Source organism: Talpa europaea (assembly GCF_964194135.1).
Source record: "Talpa europaea genome assembly, chromosome: 1".
In the NCBI taxonomy this organism is placed as follows: Eukaryota; Metazoa; Chordata; class Mammalia; order Eulipotyphla; family Talpidae; genus Talpa; species Talpa europaea.
Window position 1 is genome coordinate 116112923 of NC_140073.1, and position 14459 is coordinate 116127381.

The following is a 14459-nucleotide window of genomic DNA, read 5'->3' on the forward strand; positions in this document are numbered from 1 at the left end:
CAGTTAAAAATTGGTTCCCTGTTTGTTTGCTCTTTGCGATTCTCAGCAACTAAATTCATACCTGGTACATCGTAGATGATAAATAAGCTATGGCTGAAATCTAGCCAAATTAAAAAGAAGCTACGGTGGTAGCAGTTTGGGCAGGAAGATATGTCAAAGGTTTCTACAAAGATTTGATGATTTGGGGAGGTTAAAGGAAGAGCTTTGAAAATCTAGGTCATGGAAGTTAGAAAAGATGTAGATTTGAAGAAAAATGCATTTTGGATATGATATCATGGGAAGGGAGTAGGCCAACAAAATGCAGAACTAAAAGTTTTAGAGCAAATGTAGCTACAGGGGATTCCTGAGGTTAGGCAAGTAAGGATTTTCAAGTAAGATGAAAGATTTTGTAAATGAGCTACTCAAAAGCTTATAGAGACCAATCTGAACTTTCAAATTTTAAAAAATTGTCAACATTTACAAAAAGAAGCTGAATGAAAATTGATTCTTTAATCTCTTGAAATTCTCAGGCAAATTTGTCAATCATAAGACTTCTTTTCCATAGGCACAATCGCTTGGAGTTGACAACTGTTGCTGCTTTTGAATGACTACAATCCATTTTCTAATTCCGTTTGTCTAATCTGGTATCTACCTGATTTCTGTCAATATTTGAGTTTTAATTTCTGGTCTACTGGTACTACGGTCAGCTTTCGTGTTGTTAACAACAAAACAGTAATAATAGCACACTGAGCTCTTTGTTCAGGCCCTCTTAGCATGGCACTGAGATCATTCATGTTTGAACCAGTTTACAGATGAGAAAATTGAGACCCAGAGGTCAAGAGACAGCAAGTGGTGTTTGACAAAAAGCCTAGACTTAAACGTGGAGTTAGCCAAATAGTATTCATATTAAACAGTAATACTCTGTATGAATCTGAGTTTTTTTCCTACAAACAAGTACATCCACTGCAGTCCCAAAGATTTGCTCTTTTCTGCAGTGTAGATACACACACGCATATGCCTATGGGACTTTTGGGTGGGACTTTCTTCTACCTATGTAAAGCTGGACTACGTTGAACTCATTTATCACCCGACCCTGACCCTACAAAGGCATTAGGTGGGGGGAGGGTGGGTAGTAGTGTTAAGGAGACTAATTCTCACTGCTATCTGCAAAAAACAAGAAATGCATAGACAGGACTAAAGTAAGAAATGTATGTTTTAACTGGAGATAGGCAATGCACTCAAAGGTTTTTGAGGACATTTAAAAAGGAACATGAGGGTGGGTATAAATGGAAGACAGAATGGTCCAGTCTGCACTCTCGCTCCTGTTCACCAGTGTCCTGAAATGACTCTTACACTCAAATAGTTCTGCTTGAAAGTAGCTAGGTTTTCAGTTAACTACTTTTGTAAGAGTAATTAAAATGCTGAGAATAAAAAAAAAAAAATTCCCTAAATTAAGTAGAACAAGAAACTTAACAAAAGTTTCCAGGCAAAATTTACTATAAATAAACATCTTTGTCTCAGCAGTTCTTTCTGACTGGGTTCTTTCCACGGCAATCTACATGGCTTAAGCCCTCCCTTCTCTCAATTATCTGGGCAAACAAAGCCTTACCAGAGACCTTCTCTGACCTTCTTTTGTAAAATTACCACCACCTCACCCTTCCTCCCACTGCCAATATCATACACACCCTTCTTTCGCTGCTCTTCTTCATAGCACTTATGGCTACTAGATATATTACACATTTGTTTATTGTGTTTCACCACCGTCCCTCGCAACATCAGCCTCCTAAGTTGTTGAGACTTTTAGGTCATTGTTCTATGTCTAGTTCTTATAACAGACCCGGATACATAACAGAAGCTCAATAAATATTAGTTACTCTTTAAAAAGCAATCCAATAGCTCTTCAAGGTCTTAAACACTCAAAAATAAATGGCTTTCCATTATTACATTTAGGAAATAAAATGATGACCTAAGGGCAAAGTGAAGAAAATAAACTAAAATTTCTAGTTCACTGTTTTTTCCTTCATACTAGAACAGTTAAAAATTCAACTCCTATTTATTTTCTCTAAGGCTCACAGTCTCAGCACTCCTCAAATTCAATTTGTGGAGCTTCACAGTTCTGTGAGATACATTTTTCCAGGATAGTCCCTTCTAATGGTACTTACCATCTTCTAACCAACACAGTAGGAGAAAACAGAAAAATAATTTTTCTAATATTTGATTATATTTGTGTGTGTGTGGGGGGCAGAGGATATTTCATTTACATGGGTTCTATTGCTACTCATGTTAGTAATGTAAGTAGACATGGTAATAGAAATGGTATTAGAAAACATTTGAGGGCCTCCCCGGTGGCACAGGGTTGAGAGCTGGGTTGCGAAGCTGCCCACAGCCTCTGCAGCCCCGGTTCAATCCCCGCCCACCGGGTGAGGGTCCCACATGGCGCGCAGACCTCTCCTGCCGCCCGCTGCTCCCCTCAGCAGTGTATTTTGTCAGTCTGCCTGCTCTGCTCTCCCCTCTGGCTCTGGAGAATTCTCACACCCTCCCACGCTTCTGACTTCTGACTGTACCCAGTGTCTGTATAAATAAATAAATAATCTTTGGGGAAAAAAAAAAAAAACATTTGAATGCTTGAAAGTCAAATATTAAAATGCTGGGCTCATCATTCTCAAACCTAGACATGGACTTTATGTCTTTTTAAAGTAAACAAGCACAAGTGGTTATTTAGTAAGTAGGGTTAAATGTCTGTGAGCAAACCTAAAATTTCAGAGGCAACATTTTATTTCAAAAGTAGTAAATATTATGGTCACATATTAATGGTGAAAGTTACAATGAAGGAAACCCTTAAAATTCCCATAAAAACTGGAATATTTCACAGTTAAGCTGTTCACATTTCTCATGACCATTTGTTTTTCTTTCCAGTGACCAGTTAATCCAATTAAAAAGTAAATATATTATTAACTATCAGCAGTAATTTAAATTCAAGGCGGAGGAAAGCAGTAATCACAAAGAAATTTCAAGTAAACATTCCAACAGTGCAGGGGGAAGAAATGTTATCAATGAGAGAAATCCTAATTATAAATCAGATAGCTATAGATATGTTTAAAGATTAACATACACCTGACTTCACCAAAACATCTGTGAAAAAATTTACACATCTTTATTCAAGACATAGTATGAAACTTGAAATAATTCTACTTTAAAATAGGGTAACTTACAAAAAAGATTTATAGCATCTCATGGACAAAGCAAAAATGTTAAACTGAAATGTTTCATCTACTTTGGTCTTCTGTTAACAAACAAAAAGCTACTAGCAATTCATTATAATAGTTTCAACAACGGGAAACATAATTATCAGAAAAAATATTTTGTCGAAAAAATCACTGATTCAATGAGCATTTGATCATTTTATTACCAAAATATAAGCAAGAATTATATCCCTCTCTGGTGAAACTTTTCTCTTCAAATAATTTTAAGTGGAAGGAGGGCACTGAGATGTATCAATTATAAAACATGTTAAAATGAAAACATTTTTTAAATGTACAATACAAACCAGTACTTTATACAAGAATTCTCTATAAAGTTCATTAATCAATGTAAAAAATAACTTGTTTCAACTGAATATAAGGCATGTTCAGTTTCTATAATTTTGTAGGATTATTTTTTCTGTTTTGTTGGAGATTTTTCTCTTCGTCGGTCCTGATTTTTCTTTGATTCTCTGGATTGTTCAAAGTATCTGCCAGATTTTTCCCATCGCCTCTCGGCACCATTCTGATATCTATCTTCATCACTCCTAGAATCTGAGTATTTTCTATCCTTTTCTCTTGATTTTGATCTATCTTTTCTTCTGAATTTTTCACTGTCCTTATTTCGATGTCTGTGGTCATTTTCTGAAAAAGAACTTCTTCTCTCACCCCTCTTCTTTTTGGGATCACTATACCTATATTCCAAATCTATGTGCATTTCTTGGTCTCTGTCATTCACAGCTCTATTGTAACTATTTCGTTCAGAAGAAAATTCTCTGTCTGAAGTGTGTTTTGTTATGGAATCTCTCCAATTTGGATCTCGTGAATTTTTCTCTCTGTGTTTTTCTGGCTTTCTTTCCCTGTCAGTCCTTGTTTCCTGTTGCCTTGGCCCTGGTCTTCTTTCTTCATGTTTCCTGTCATTTGTTTCTGATTTCCTGATCAATTTATCTACCTCTTTATTTCTGATCTTCCCTTGTCTCTTTCTTCTTGTATCTTTATCTAGATGTGTAAATTGAAATAAAGTTAGTATTTATTCTTAATATCGTAATTCAACAATTACATTTACTAATATACTGTTGGTTTACTAATACAGATAAATTTGATGAAAAGCCAAATTGAATCAATAAAAAAGTCTGATGACAGAATATTTTACAAGATGTGAAAGTAATACACATTAAGAATATATAATGTCAACATTACAAATGTACTGTTTTGATCCTTAGTCTTACTATAGTAAAGAGAAACTTTGAATGAATTATAGCAAATTTATAAAACATTTTTTTGGGAAATGACTAAAATTCTAAAGTCCCATTTTTAAATTTTATCCAAAAACAGAAATTACAGTCTGTATGGATTATGTCATATGAAATATGTCATATCTGGTACATAGCCAAAATACAATGATCACATACACCAGCAACATCATTTCCTAAAGGTGAGGAAAGTAGAATGACTGAGTTTGCTTATAGTATGAATATGTATTTTTCAAATATCTCATTCTACAAAAATAAGGGTTTTGTTCTCCAGTGACATCAGAGAAATATTAACCATACCAGTAAGAGAAGCTACATTTAAAAAACAAATACTAAATGTTTAAAAATCTGGTGTAGAACATTATTTGTGAACAACTTCCATTGTATAGAAGAATTCAGAGGGGGATGTCAGTAGTGAATTATTCCCAAGTCAACCTTGTCATGCAAAAACCTCTGGATGACACCACCCGTGGAGCTTTAAATATAGCTATGGAAAGGTTTCTGTGAGCGCATTTCTCCCAAAACAATCTTAAAAACAAAACTAAAACAAGTGCTAGAAGTGAGGTTACAAGTCAACCACATGAATGGTGGCTGGTTCTCAATTGTCCAAACCCTGTCATGTCTTTTTTTTTTTTTTTTTAAAGATTTATTTATTTATTTATACACGCACTGGGTACAGTGAGAAGTGTGGGAGGGTGAGAGAATTCACCAGAGCCAGAGCGGGGAGCAGAGCAGGCAGAAGGACCGAAGTACACTGCTGAGGGGAGCAGCGGGCGGCAGGAGAGGTCTGCGCACCATGTGGGACCCTCCTCCGGTGGCCGGGGAGCAGCCGGGGATCGAACTGGTACCGCAGAGGCTGCGGGCAGCTTCGCAACCCAGTGCTCAACTGCTGTGCCACCGGGGAGGCCCCCCTGTCATGTCTTAAGCGAACTCTGTCACCGTGTCATTTCATCCTGGGAAGATGGGGTTAGGTTTGAGAAGGGCCAACTGGATCAAAACATGGTCTAACTGGAAAGAACTGGCTTATCATCTCCTCAGGACCAGAAATGAGCAAACTGATTGGGGTCCCTAACATAAAGAACAGTTTTCATCATAGTCCTACCAATAACTCCTGGAAGAAGAGAGCTGAGAGGACAAAGTCTGGGGTGTAAAAGATTGGGATAAAACAGAACAAAGTGAGATGAAGACAGCTTTATAACCAAAGGCTTTATGAGAGCCATGAAGGCTGAGGTTCTGAGAAAACTCTTTTAAAAATATCTTGGAAAAAAATCAATTTTACTGATATAATCAGAAATATACATATTAAATTCAGTGAAATAACTCACATTTTAAGCTATAAAACAAATTTAACACTTTATCTGTGTTAGTTTGGGCATATAAAACAAGGTTCTGAGATGATTGAAATTTTTTGACAAATTCTTGTATATAGAGAAAAAAGAAAAAATGTGGTAGAAAACTACCTACCCTCATCCTACCTCTATTTTTACTTCTGCCAAATGCCTAGTCTTGGCAGAGTCAGTTGGTTTGCCACTAAGGACTTATTTCTCTGGTTTCTATCAAGCCGCTAGCTGAGCTGTAGCTCCCCAAGCAGAAACCATCTGGCTCTGTGCTAAATCAACACCTCTCTGACCCTACTCTATACCATTTTTCAGAGCTTTGCAGACTCTATAGACAGAGATATATAATAACATGCACTCTCCTTTCTCTTTAGTGTGTACTTTGTAATTTACAATTTTCTAATTGTGGACAGTTCATACTATTTTAATGCTATTTAATATTTTATTAATAAAACTGAAGTTTTCTCTGAAATTATATGTTGAGGCAAATTAATTTTGAATCAGCAAGCTTCCTTACTGCAGCAATTCATGCTGTGTTATCATCTGTTCTCAAAACAGATACCATGAAATAACAAATTCTTTAGAATTAAAAGAGGTAAATGTTAAATGAACAATGTTAGTATATTTCAATTCAAGAACTCAGACTTCACAGGAAGCCTGACCAAATGGAATTTTACTCTAGTAATAGAAAAAAATACCGGAGAGTCTCCCAATTCTGGAAGTCACATAGAGTGTAAACACTTTGAAGTGTAACAAGTCAGGGACCAAGAAAGCAAAGACTAGTTTTCCAAATGCAGGGGAGGTGCTATCTCTCCAAAATACGCATTTTAAAAAAGCAAGAAATGATATGCATTGTGGACAATTAGACTAGCTCTAGGATATTATGATGGAAGAAAACAAAGATAAACCTGGGGACCATTTTAAAAAAAAAGGTGTATTTTTAAAAAATCCTTCCCTATAGCACCGACTGACATAAATACATAGTTGAATTAATAAACAGGGAGGGGGAAGAAATTTATTTATTAAATGTAGAAATAAACAATTAGAAGAGCCATCATTTAGCAGCTATTAGTGGAAGACTGGCAACATTCAAATAAGATCTGCTGTTTGGTCAATAGTAGTATTTCAATGTAAATTTCCTGGTTGTGAACATTTAATTATGGTTATGTAAGCTGCTAACATTAGGGAAAGTTGGGTGGGGGGGGTACATGGGAATTCTCTGTACTGTTTTTCTTTTAATTTAAATTTTATTTTTATATTCCCCATATAATTACAACCCCCTTATTTTGACCCCAAACCCTCCTTTCCCCGCCCCCAACCCCCATAGAGTGTCTCTGGTTTATAGTTTGTTGATTTTGATATTTTCTTTCTTATAGTTATTCTTTTTCCTGGTCCCTTATTTAAGTGTTCTAGAGTCCTGCTATGAGTGAGACCATCTCTGTACTGTTTTTGCAACTTTCCTATAAGTTAAATATTAGTTCAAAACAGATTAAAAAAGCATCAGTAAATTGGCAAAAAACAAAAACAAAAACAAACCGAAGGACAGAGGGGCCAAGATTCCAGACAAGACAAAACAATAGAGAAGTAAGCTGATACGCTGCAGTCACTTTCTCCCTGTGACATATGATTCAGGGTTGCTGCTGCTAAAAAGAGAGCAGCCAAACTCTAGCAGCCTCACAGGGCTACAGACACTATAATGGGATTAGTACAGAAAACACACAGGAGATAATGAAAATTAGTGAAATTAAGGGCTGTTTCATTGAGAAGAGGAATATAACCAGCAATCCTTTAGCCGAAGGGATCAGGGGGAAAAAAAAAAAAAAAAAGGAATGACAATAGTTATTTGTAAAGCACACATGCAACAAAATATAAATATCCAGAATACATAAAGAGCACTTAGAAATCAACAGAAAACTTAATAAAAACATTAGTAAAAAATTGAAAACTACTTAAAAAGAAAATATCCAAATGGCCAGTAATATATAAAATGGTACTCAACTTCATGAGAGGACAGGAAATGAGCAATAGGGTTTGGGGGGAGGGTGAGTGAAGTATGTACACAAATGGAGGTTTGAGGTTGTACTCTCAAAATTAGTTATGTAAATGACTAACAAAACAAAAAACTGAAAACAAAAGGTTTCAACTAAATTTACACACACACACACAAACACACACAAAGTGAGGCAACATCTTTTAAACTAGATTATAGATAATTATGAATGGCAATTTCAGTCATCACTCATGAATATCTGCCTATGCAACATCTTCATTTCTATAAAGGTAATCTTAGCACTATTAAATGAAATACATTAAAGATTGCAACAGTGATAGATGATCACTTACATTAAAAATTGTGGATTTTAAACAGCTGAATTCTAAAACAAGTAAGTAATCAAATTATTGTTAACATCACTAGCAATGTACTTGTTAGGAAGGAGTGTGAAAAATGAGATTCAATACCTGAGGCAGAACTCTGACTACTGCTAGATGAAGAATCGCTCTCCTCACTGGAAGACTCTGAACTGCTGTCACTACTGTCTGAATCAGAGGCAGAAGAATCAGACTCTGAAGAGGAGGATGCAGAAGAGGATGAAGAAGGGGAAGATTTATTTGACTCCACCTCTGGTTTCTGTGCCACGATGACCTTTGGTGTATTTTTGAGATGCTCACGCAACTCATCCCTAATTAAAAATAAAATTTGTTAGATTTTTACTTCAAAAGCTATTGTGAGAAAATGTGGCAAGTTAAAAATAAAGCTCTAAAAATAATCCTTACGTTAAACCTCCAAGTCCTATAGATGTAAAGAAATTGATGGCAAATCGAGTGTTTCTTGGATTATCTCGGGGTAATAATCCTTCAAAGAAAGGCTGGAGGGTTCTAAAAATGAAAAAAAAAAATAAAAGAACAAGAGCGAACTTATTGCTTGAAGATAAAAAGGCAAAATCCTTATAGTCATTTTTCAGATTTTTAAATATATTAAGTTAGTACATGAAATACCAGCAAATAAGAAATATTGTCTTTTATTAGGTTATGCTACATGCTATCTGATTGAAATTAGGGTCCAGTCACAATTTATTACACTAGATTTCTCTTATTATACAGCAGAGGGTTTTTTTAAAAGCTTTTTTATGTACATATAGAAGAGAGATCATATACAATGCAGATAAAGATATAAATCTTGCTATATAAGAATAATGTACAGAAAAGTAAAAACACATCTCCTCTGCTATGCATACATACATGCATGTGTACACAGCACTGTGCAAGGCCCCAGGGAAGGTGGGGAGGAAAGAGTCAACAAAAGAGGGAAACCAAGGTTGAGGAGTGTACGTCATTACTAATTCTAGGGAAGGGGACAAATGGTAAAATATTAATACTATAATGTGGTTTTGGACATGAGGTGTTCAGTGCCACACTAAACGACTGTAATCAGCAGGGTTAAGAAAAACTGTTAAAAGGGTATAATCTAAGAATAAACATTTACTAGACAGCACAAGAACAGGGATTCCCAGCTCTGGAAACAGAGGTAAGAAAGCATGAATGAGGCCAACCTGCTTCATAAGCTGGGCAATGTCTGTGTGGACAGAGTGCAACTTGCTGGAGAGGGAGTAGAGGAGCCTTTTACAGTCAACGAGGACTACATGAGTAAGTATGTGAAGCTAAGAGAAGTGGGTGAATAGCTCAGAGAGAGCAGGTAGAACCCATAGATCTTTGGTGAACTCTGGAAAGGCAGGCTGGGAAGAGAGAGTAAAAAAGGAAGAGAATCAGAAGTGAGGAGCCAAAGTGAGCAATGGTCAACTGTAAGGGAGGCGGAGAAATCAAGAGACGTGAGGACAGAGAGGAATTACTAGATTGGCATAGTAGGGTCACTGAGAAATTTGAAATGATGACTTTAATAGCGAAAATGAAGTAGAAGCAAATGTAGATGGCAATGGACAATGTGAGTAAGTAAGGAAATAAGAAAGCTGGGACAGGGAAGACTCTAGTAAGCATGCAAAAATAATTCTGTGTTCTAATAGATTTTAAATGGAATTAACTGTTTTCTCTACTAGAACTAGTATTAAAAAGTTGGGCATTATCCTGTACCACAAAACATGAGGTTCAGAGTAATGATTAGTGGATGAAGTAAGTCCCAGGGGTTTAATGCTTGTTTTCAAAACCAAAGGTGAACTTTTATCTGCCAAAGGTAGTAAAAATCCTTGAGGGCTTGTGCTTAATGATAAACTTACTCATCCTTTAATCTTGCATTGAGTTTAGGAAGACCCATATATTCACACAGTTCTTGAAAAAATATTTTAACAAAAATTCTACTGGATGATGTAGTGGTTTCTTCACTCAGCTTTATACATTCAAGAACCTGAAAATTAAAATTAAAAAAGGACAATTTTATTTTGGTGTTCATAAGACAGGACAAAGTGACCAATTTTTATAATTTCAAGTGTCTCCTGAAATCATGATTTTCCTTCATTACCAGCTAGAATTATCTGTGAATATCTCCCCTTATACTAATATGTATTATTTCTTGGCAAAGTTAAAGATCAGTTCTCTATGCTAATTTTGAAAATATTAAGGTGCTAGAGAATTAGAATTCCCTTTCTTGAGTATGTGCTTTTTATAGCAGGGAGGATATTGCCTTGACCATATAATGCTGAAGCAAATATAACTAGCTCCTAAAATCTCACTCATCAAAATGTAGGTATATGACAGTTTGGGGCAAAATGCTTCTTACCACATTAGGCTATAGTTTTGGATAGCACATATAATACATGATAAGGGTAAAGACAGAAAGGGTGATGGCTTATCCTGAACACCAAGACTGAAGCTTAAATACGGAAGCTCATGGAAAGATGTTTTAGAGCAATACAAAGTTACCTCTGGTTTTTATTGGTTATATATTCCAGAAGCTCATTTGCTTTGATTATTTAAAACTTTGATTTTATCTTCCACGAGAGGGAGAAAAGTAAGCAAAAAATTGTTACGATTAGCTTTCTGAGTTAGCTTAATTACCTAAAAAGCAGCTGGAGAAACTTGGTACTTAAAATTATTACAAAAATCTAGTCAATGTTAATAATCTCAATTGATGTTACTTCGTTCTACCATTTGGTTGTGATATTCTACAATTTGGTCCTCTTCTCTCTTTCCTCCTAAATATAATTTCTTTCTTTTTAAAAAAAATTCCTTTGGTAACTCTGCTTTTCTTATTATTGACCACACTTTCTATTTTGTATTATTGCTATGTGTATATCTTATCTCGTCTCTATAAGGTATATTTCTTAAAAGTAGATATAGATATTTGGATATATTTTGATAGTCTCAGTGACTAGGCACACAGTAGGTGACTAAAAAAGAAGTTACTTAATGAACAATTGTTATACAATCAGTTGCCAGGATATTTCAAATTCTAGCCCATTGTGTATTTTCCCCACTAAGAATATCTTTCCTTGTTCTAACCATGACTGCAGAAAAGTCTCCTTATTGTTCACCTAATTTGGTATCTTTTAACTCAGAGATTCATGTGCCACAAGTTACTACTGTATGCAGATATGAGTGTGTACTAAATGTGTGTAGAAAGAGAAGATGAAAATCTATAATATTTTTCCTGAAAACATTTCTGGCCTCACTTTTAAAAGCACTGTGATATTCAGATGGTTAACATCAACCAAGATAGTATTTCATACAATTGTATGTCATTTAAGTTTTTTTGATCCCATGTTGTATGACCTTAACTACAAAGACAACTGTTGCAGTGAAAGCCTGCTATACATTTATTTTAAAGTATCTTTCCTATATAGGAAAAGTATGGTTATGTTACACTTAACAGTACTTTGAAAACAGGGGATCTGGAAGGAAGTATAAATACTGACCCATCTACTTACACTCCATGGAAGTGAATCAGTATATAAAAGGTGAGCAAACATCTTAGCAACATTTCTTAACTTGTTTGTTTCCAAGCGATGGATGGTATCATACTGTTCTTTGAATATACTTTCAAAGGATTCCATGTATTCTTTCTTTAGCATGCAAAATCGCTAATAAAAAAAATGAATGTCAATACCATATGAACATACGAAATCCGCCTAAATTTACTGACTCAAGATAATAAATATTTTGTATATCACATTACTAAATCTTTTTGTGCTATATGATTAGATGCTCAAAAAAGTTATTGTCCCGATCTCCCTGGGATTTTGAAAAGACAGTATCTAATTGTATTCTTTGGGAAATTGTTACATAGCAAGTAGAATTTCAAAAAGTTGTAGAAGAATGATATGCAAAGTTAAGGCACTAAGAAAATGAAGCATACATGGAGGGAGCTGTGGAGTCTGAAATTGGGAAACCTAAGGAAGAGAGAACAAGTTGCTTCTAGCAAAGATATATTAGAGCAGACCATAAGTGAAAACATTAATGGATAATATTCATTTTAAGAATTCCCTGACTGATTCCATTAAATTCTGACAGAAAAAAGGAGGGTGGAACTCACCCCAGCTAATAAGCCAAAAAATTTCTCGTATGTCCTTTGTTGAGCACAGCAATCAAGTATCATGTTACAGAGTTCTTTCTGTTTGGAAAAAAAATTACATTAATTAATGATTCAAACATAATAAATCCAAGCTGTATAATATTTTACCAATATGACAGAGACAGCATTTTTTTCAACAGGCTTTAAAAAGGTCAAACTTCCAAAATTTTGTGAATTTTAGTTAAGATAGATAAAAAATTCAATCTACATTAAGTTCATAGTATTTTAAAGCCTTCAGTCTGGCTGACAGTTTTCCATAGTCATTTATACTAATAAAATTGATTATAAAGTCTAAATTCATACAAGTATGAAACACTTTAAGAAAACCTAGTATCTGAAACATATACATCAATAAGAGATGGAATATGCTCTACTCTAAAATAATTCTATGCTGAATTCTTTTAAATGTAGACTCACTGATAGAACATCTAAGAATTTAGCTATATACCTCCCAAACATTTAAATTCAAATACTGGGCCTCCCCTGGTGGCGCAGCAGTTGAGTGCTGGGCTGCGAGGCTGCCCGCAGCCTCTGCAGCGCCGGTTCATTCCCCGGCCGCCTGCAAGGGTTCCACAAAAAAAAAAAAAAAAAAACAAATACTACGGAATATATTTAGTTTGTGTGGAAAAGGCAGACCATCAATCTTTAAGGAAGCATAAAGAGGAACAGATACATTGTTTACCTTCTGGTTGATAAAGGAATTTATCTATTTAAATGAAGGAAGAAATAACACCTCTGTGGCTGAATTTTCTACCGTCAAAAATTATGGCTAAGTTCTGACTATAGATGGATTTGTACAAATAGATGGAATCATTTTATAACCATTAAAATAACATATTGTCGGATCAGGTATTTACATGCCTTAAAAACATTTCTCTGAAAATTCCGTTGAATAAATGCATGAATAAATCCAAAATCAGAAAACACCATTAATACAAATAATGTATAATTAACAAATATTAATTATTAACTCCTGAAATAAACCTAATAAAACATGTACTGATTACAGCAATTTCACATATTAATAAACTCAGGCAACATGGGCAAATCACTGCAGGCAAAATGAAGTCGGGCATAACTTCCTTCACTGACCACTGCTATAGAAATGACTAAATACATTTTTCCACAAAGCATTTCTCATTGGAATGTTTAAAATAATTTTCTAGATATAGTAACTGCAATATATATACTTCTAGAAACAGAAAGTTTATGAAAATATGTATACCCTTTTCAGCTGACTTTATTTAATTTTATCTTTACATTTTCAATTAACAATTCTGACATTTTGTCACATCAAATAACACTACATGCAACTGAAGTAAACGCTGAAAATATTTTCAAAAGTCTAGCCAATAAATATTTATTGCACATATCTATGGGCAAGGGGAAAAAGGGAACTCTGGAGGACAGACATTCCAGAGCTGTGCTGTCCAGCATGGTAGCTACCAGTCACATGCAGGGATTTAAATTTAAATTACTTAAAATCACATAAAGTTAAAATTTTAGTTCTTAAAGTCACAGTCAAAAGCTACAGGTAGTTAGTGTTACTATAATGAAGAGTGTAGAACATCTTCCCACCATTGTAGAAAGTTCTACTGCACAGTGCTCTTCTACAAGTTGGTAATCTACGGATAAAACAATCTGCTTAAAGGCCTTCACAAAATAGGGTTATTCTGAGATAGCATAATGTTGCTAGATTACTGCTTTTTTAAAGATTAGTCACAAGTTGGTCCTCCCTGGTGGCGCAAGTGGTTAAGAAGCAACCTATGAAGCTATCCGCAGCGACTGCAGCACGAGTTCGATCCCCGGCCAGGGAGCTACCTGCATGGCACAGTAGACTTCTCCTGACTCTCCCGCTGCTCCCATCAGCAGTGTATTTTAGTCAATCTGCCTGTTCTGTTCCCCACTCTGTCTCTGGTGAGTCCTCTCACCCCCAACACCTTTGGCCTGTACCCCAGTTCTTGCATCCATAAATAAATAAATCTTAAAAAAAAAAAAGACTAGTCACAAGTTACCTCAAATAAAATGTTTATGAGTGCATAAATTCTGAAAAGATGTACTTTGTCAAAATTTAATATAGTATTAAAATCTTAAAATGAGGCTTTGCTGAATTCTTTCATCTTACAGTAAT

The 14459-nt window shown here is 35.1% G+C and overlaps 1 protein-coding gene across 2 annotated transcripts in view; it reads right to left on the minus strand.

The window, feature by feature from the left end:
• Positions 1–3630: 3630 nt before the first annotated feature.
• Positions 3631–14459, minus strand: part of CWC22 (CWC22 spliceosome associated protein homolog) — a gene marked incomplete at its 3' end in the record, with an annotated part of 36818 nt that continues 25989 nt past the window's right edge. For both annotated transcript variants that reach the window (XM_084252975.1, XM_084252974.1), the window contains exons 14-19: positions 12290–12367; positions 11685–11837; positions 10038–10165; positions 8584–8685; positions 8269–8489; positions 3631–4217 (exon numbers count right to left, since the gene is read on the minus strand). In XM_084252975.1, coding sequence (XP_084109101.1) covers positions 3631–4217; positions 8269–8489; positions 8584–8685; positions 10038–10165; positions 11685–11837; positions 12290–12367 — 1269 coding nt within the window. The remainder of the gene's footprint in view (positions 4218–8268; positions 8490–8583; positions 8686–10037; positions 10166–11684; positions 11838–12289; positions 12368–14459) is intronic.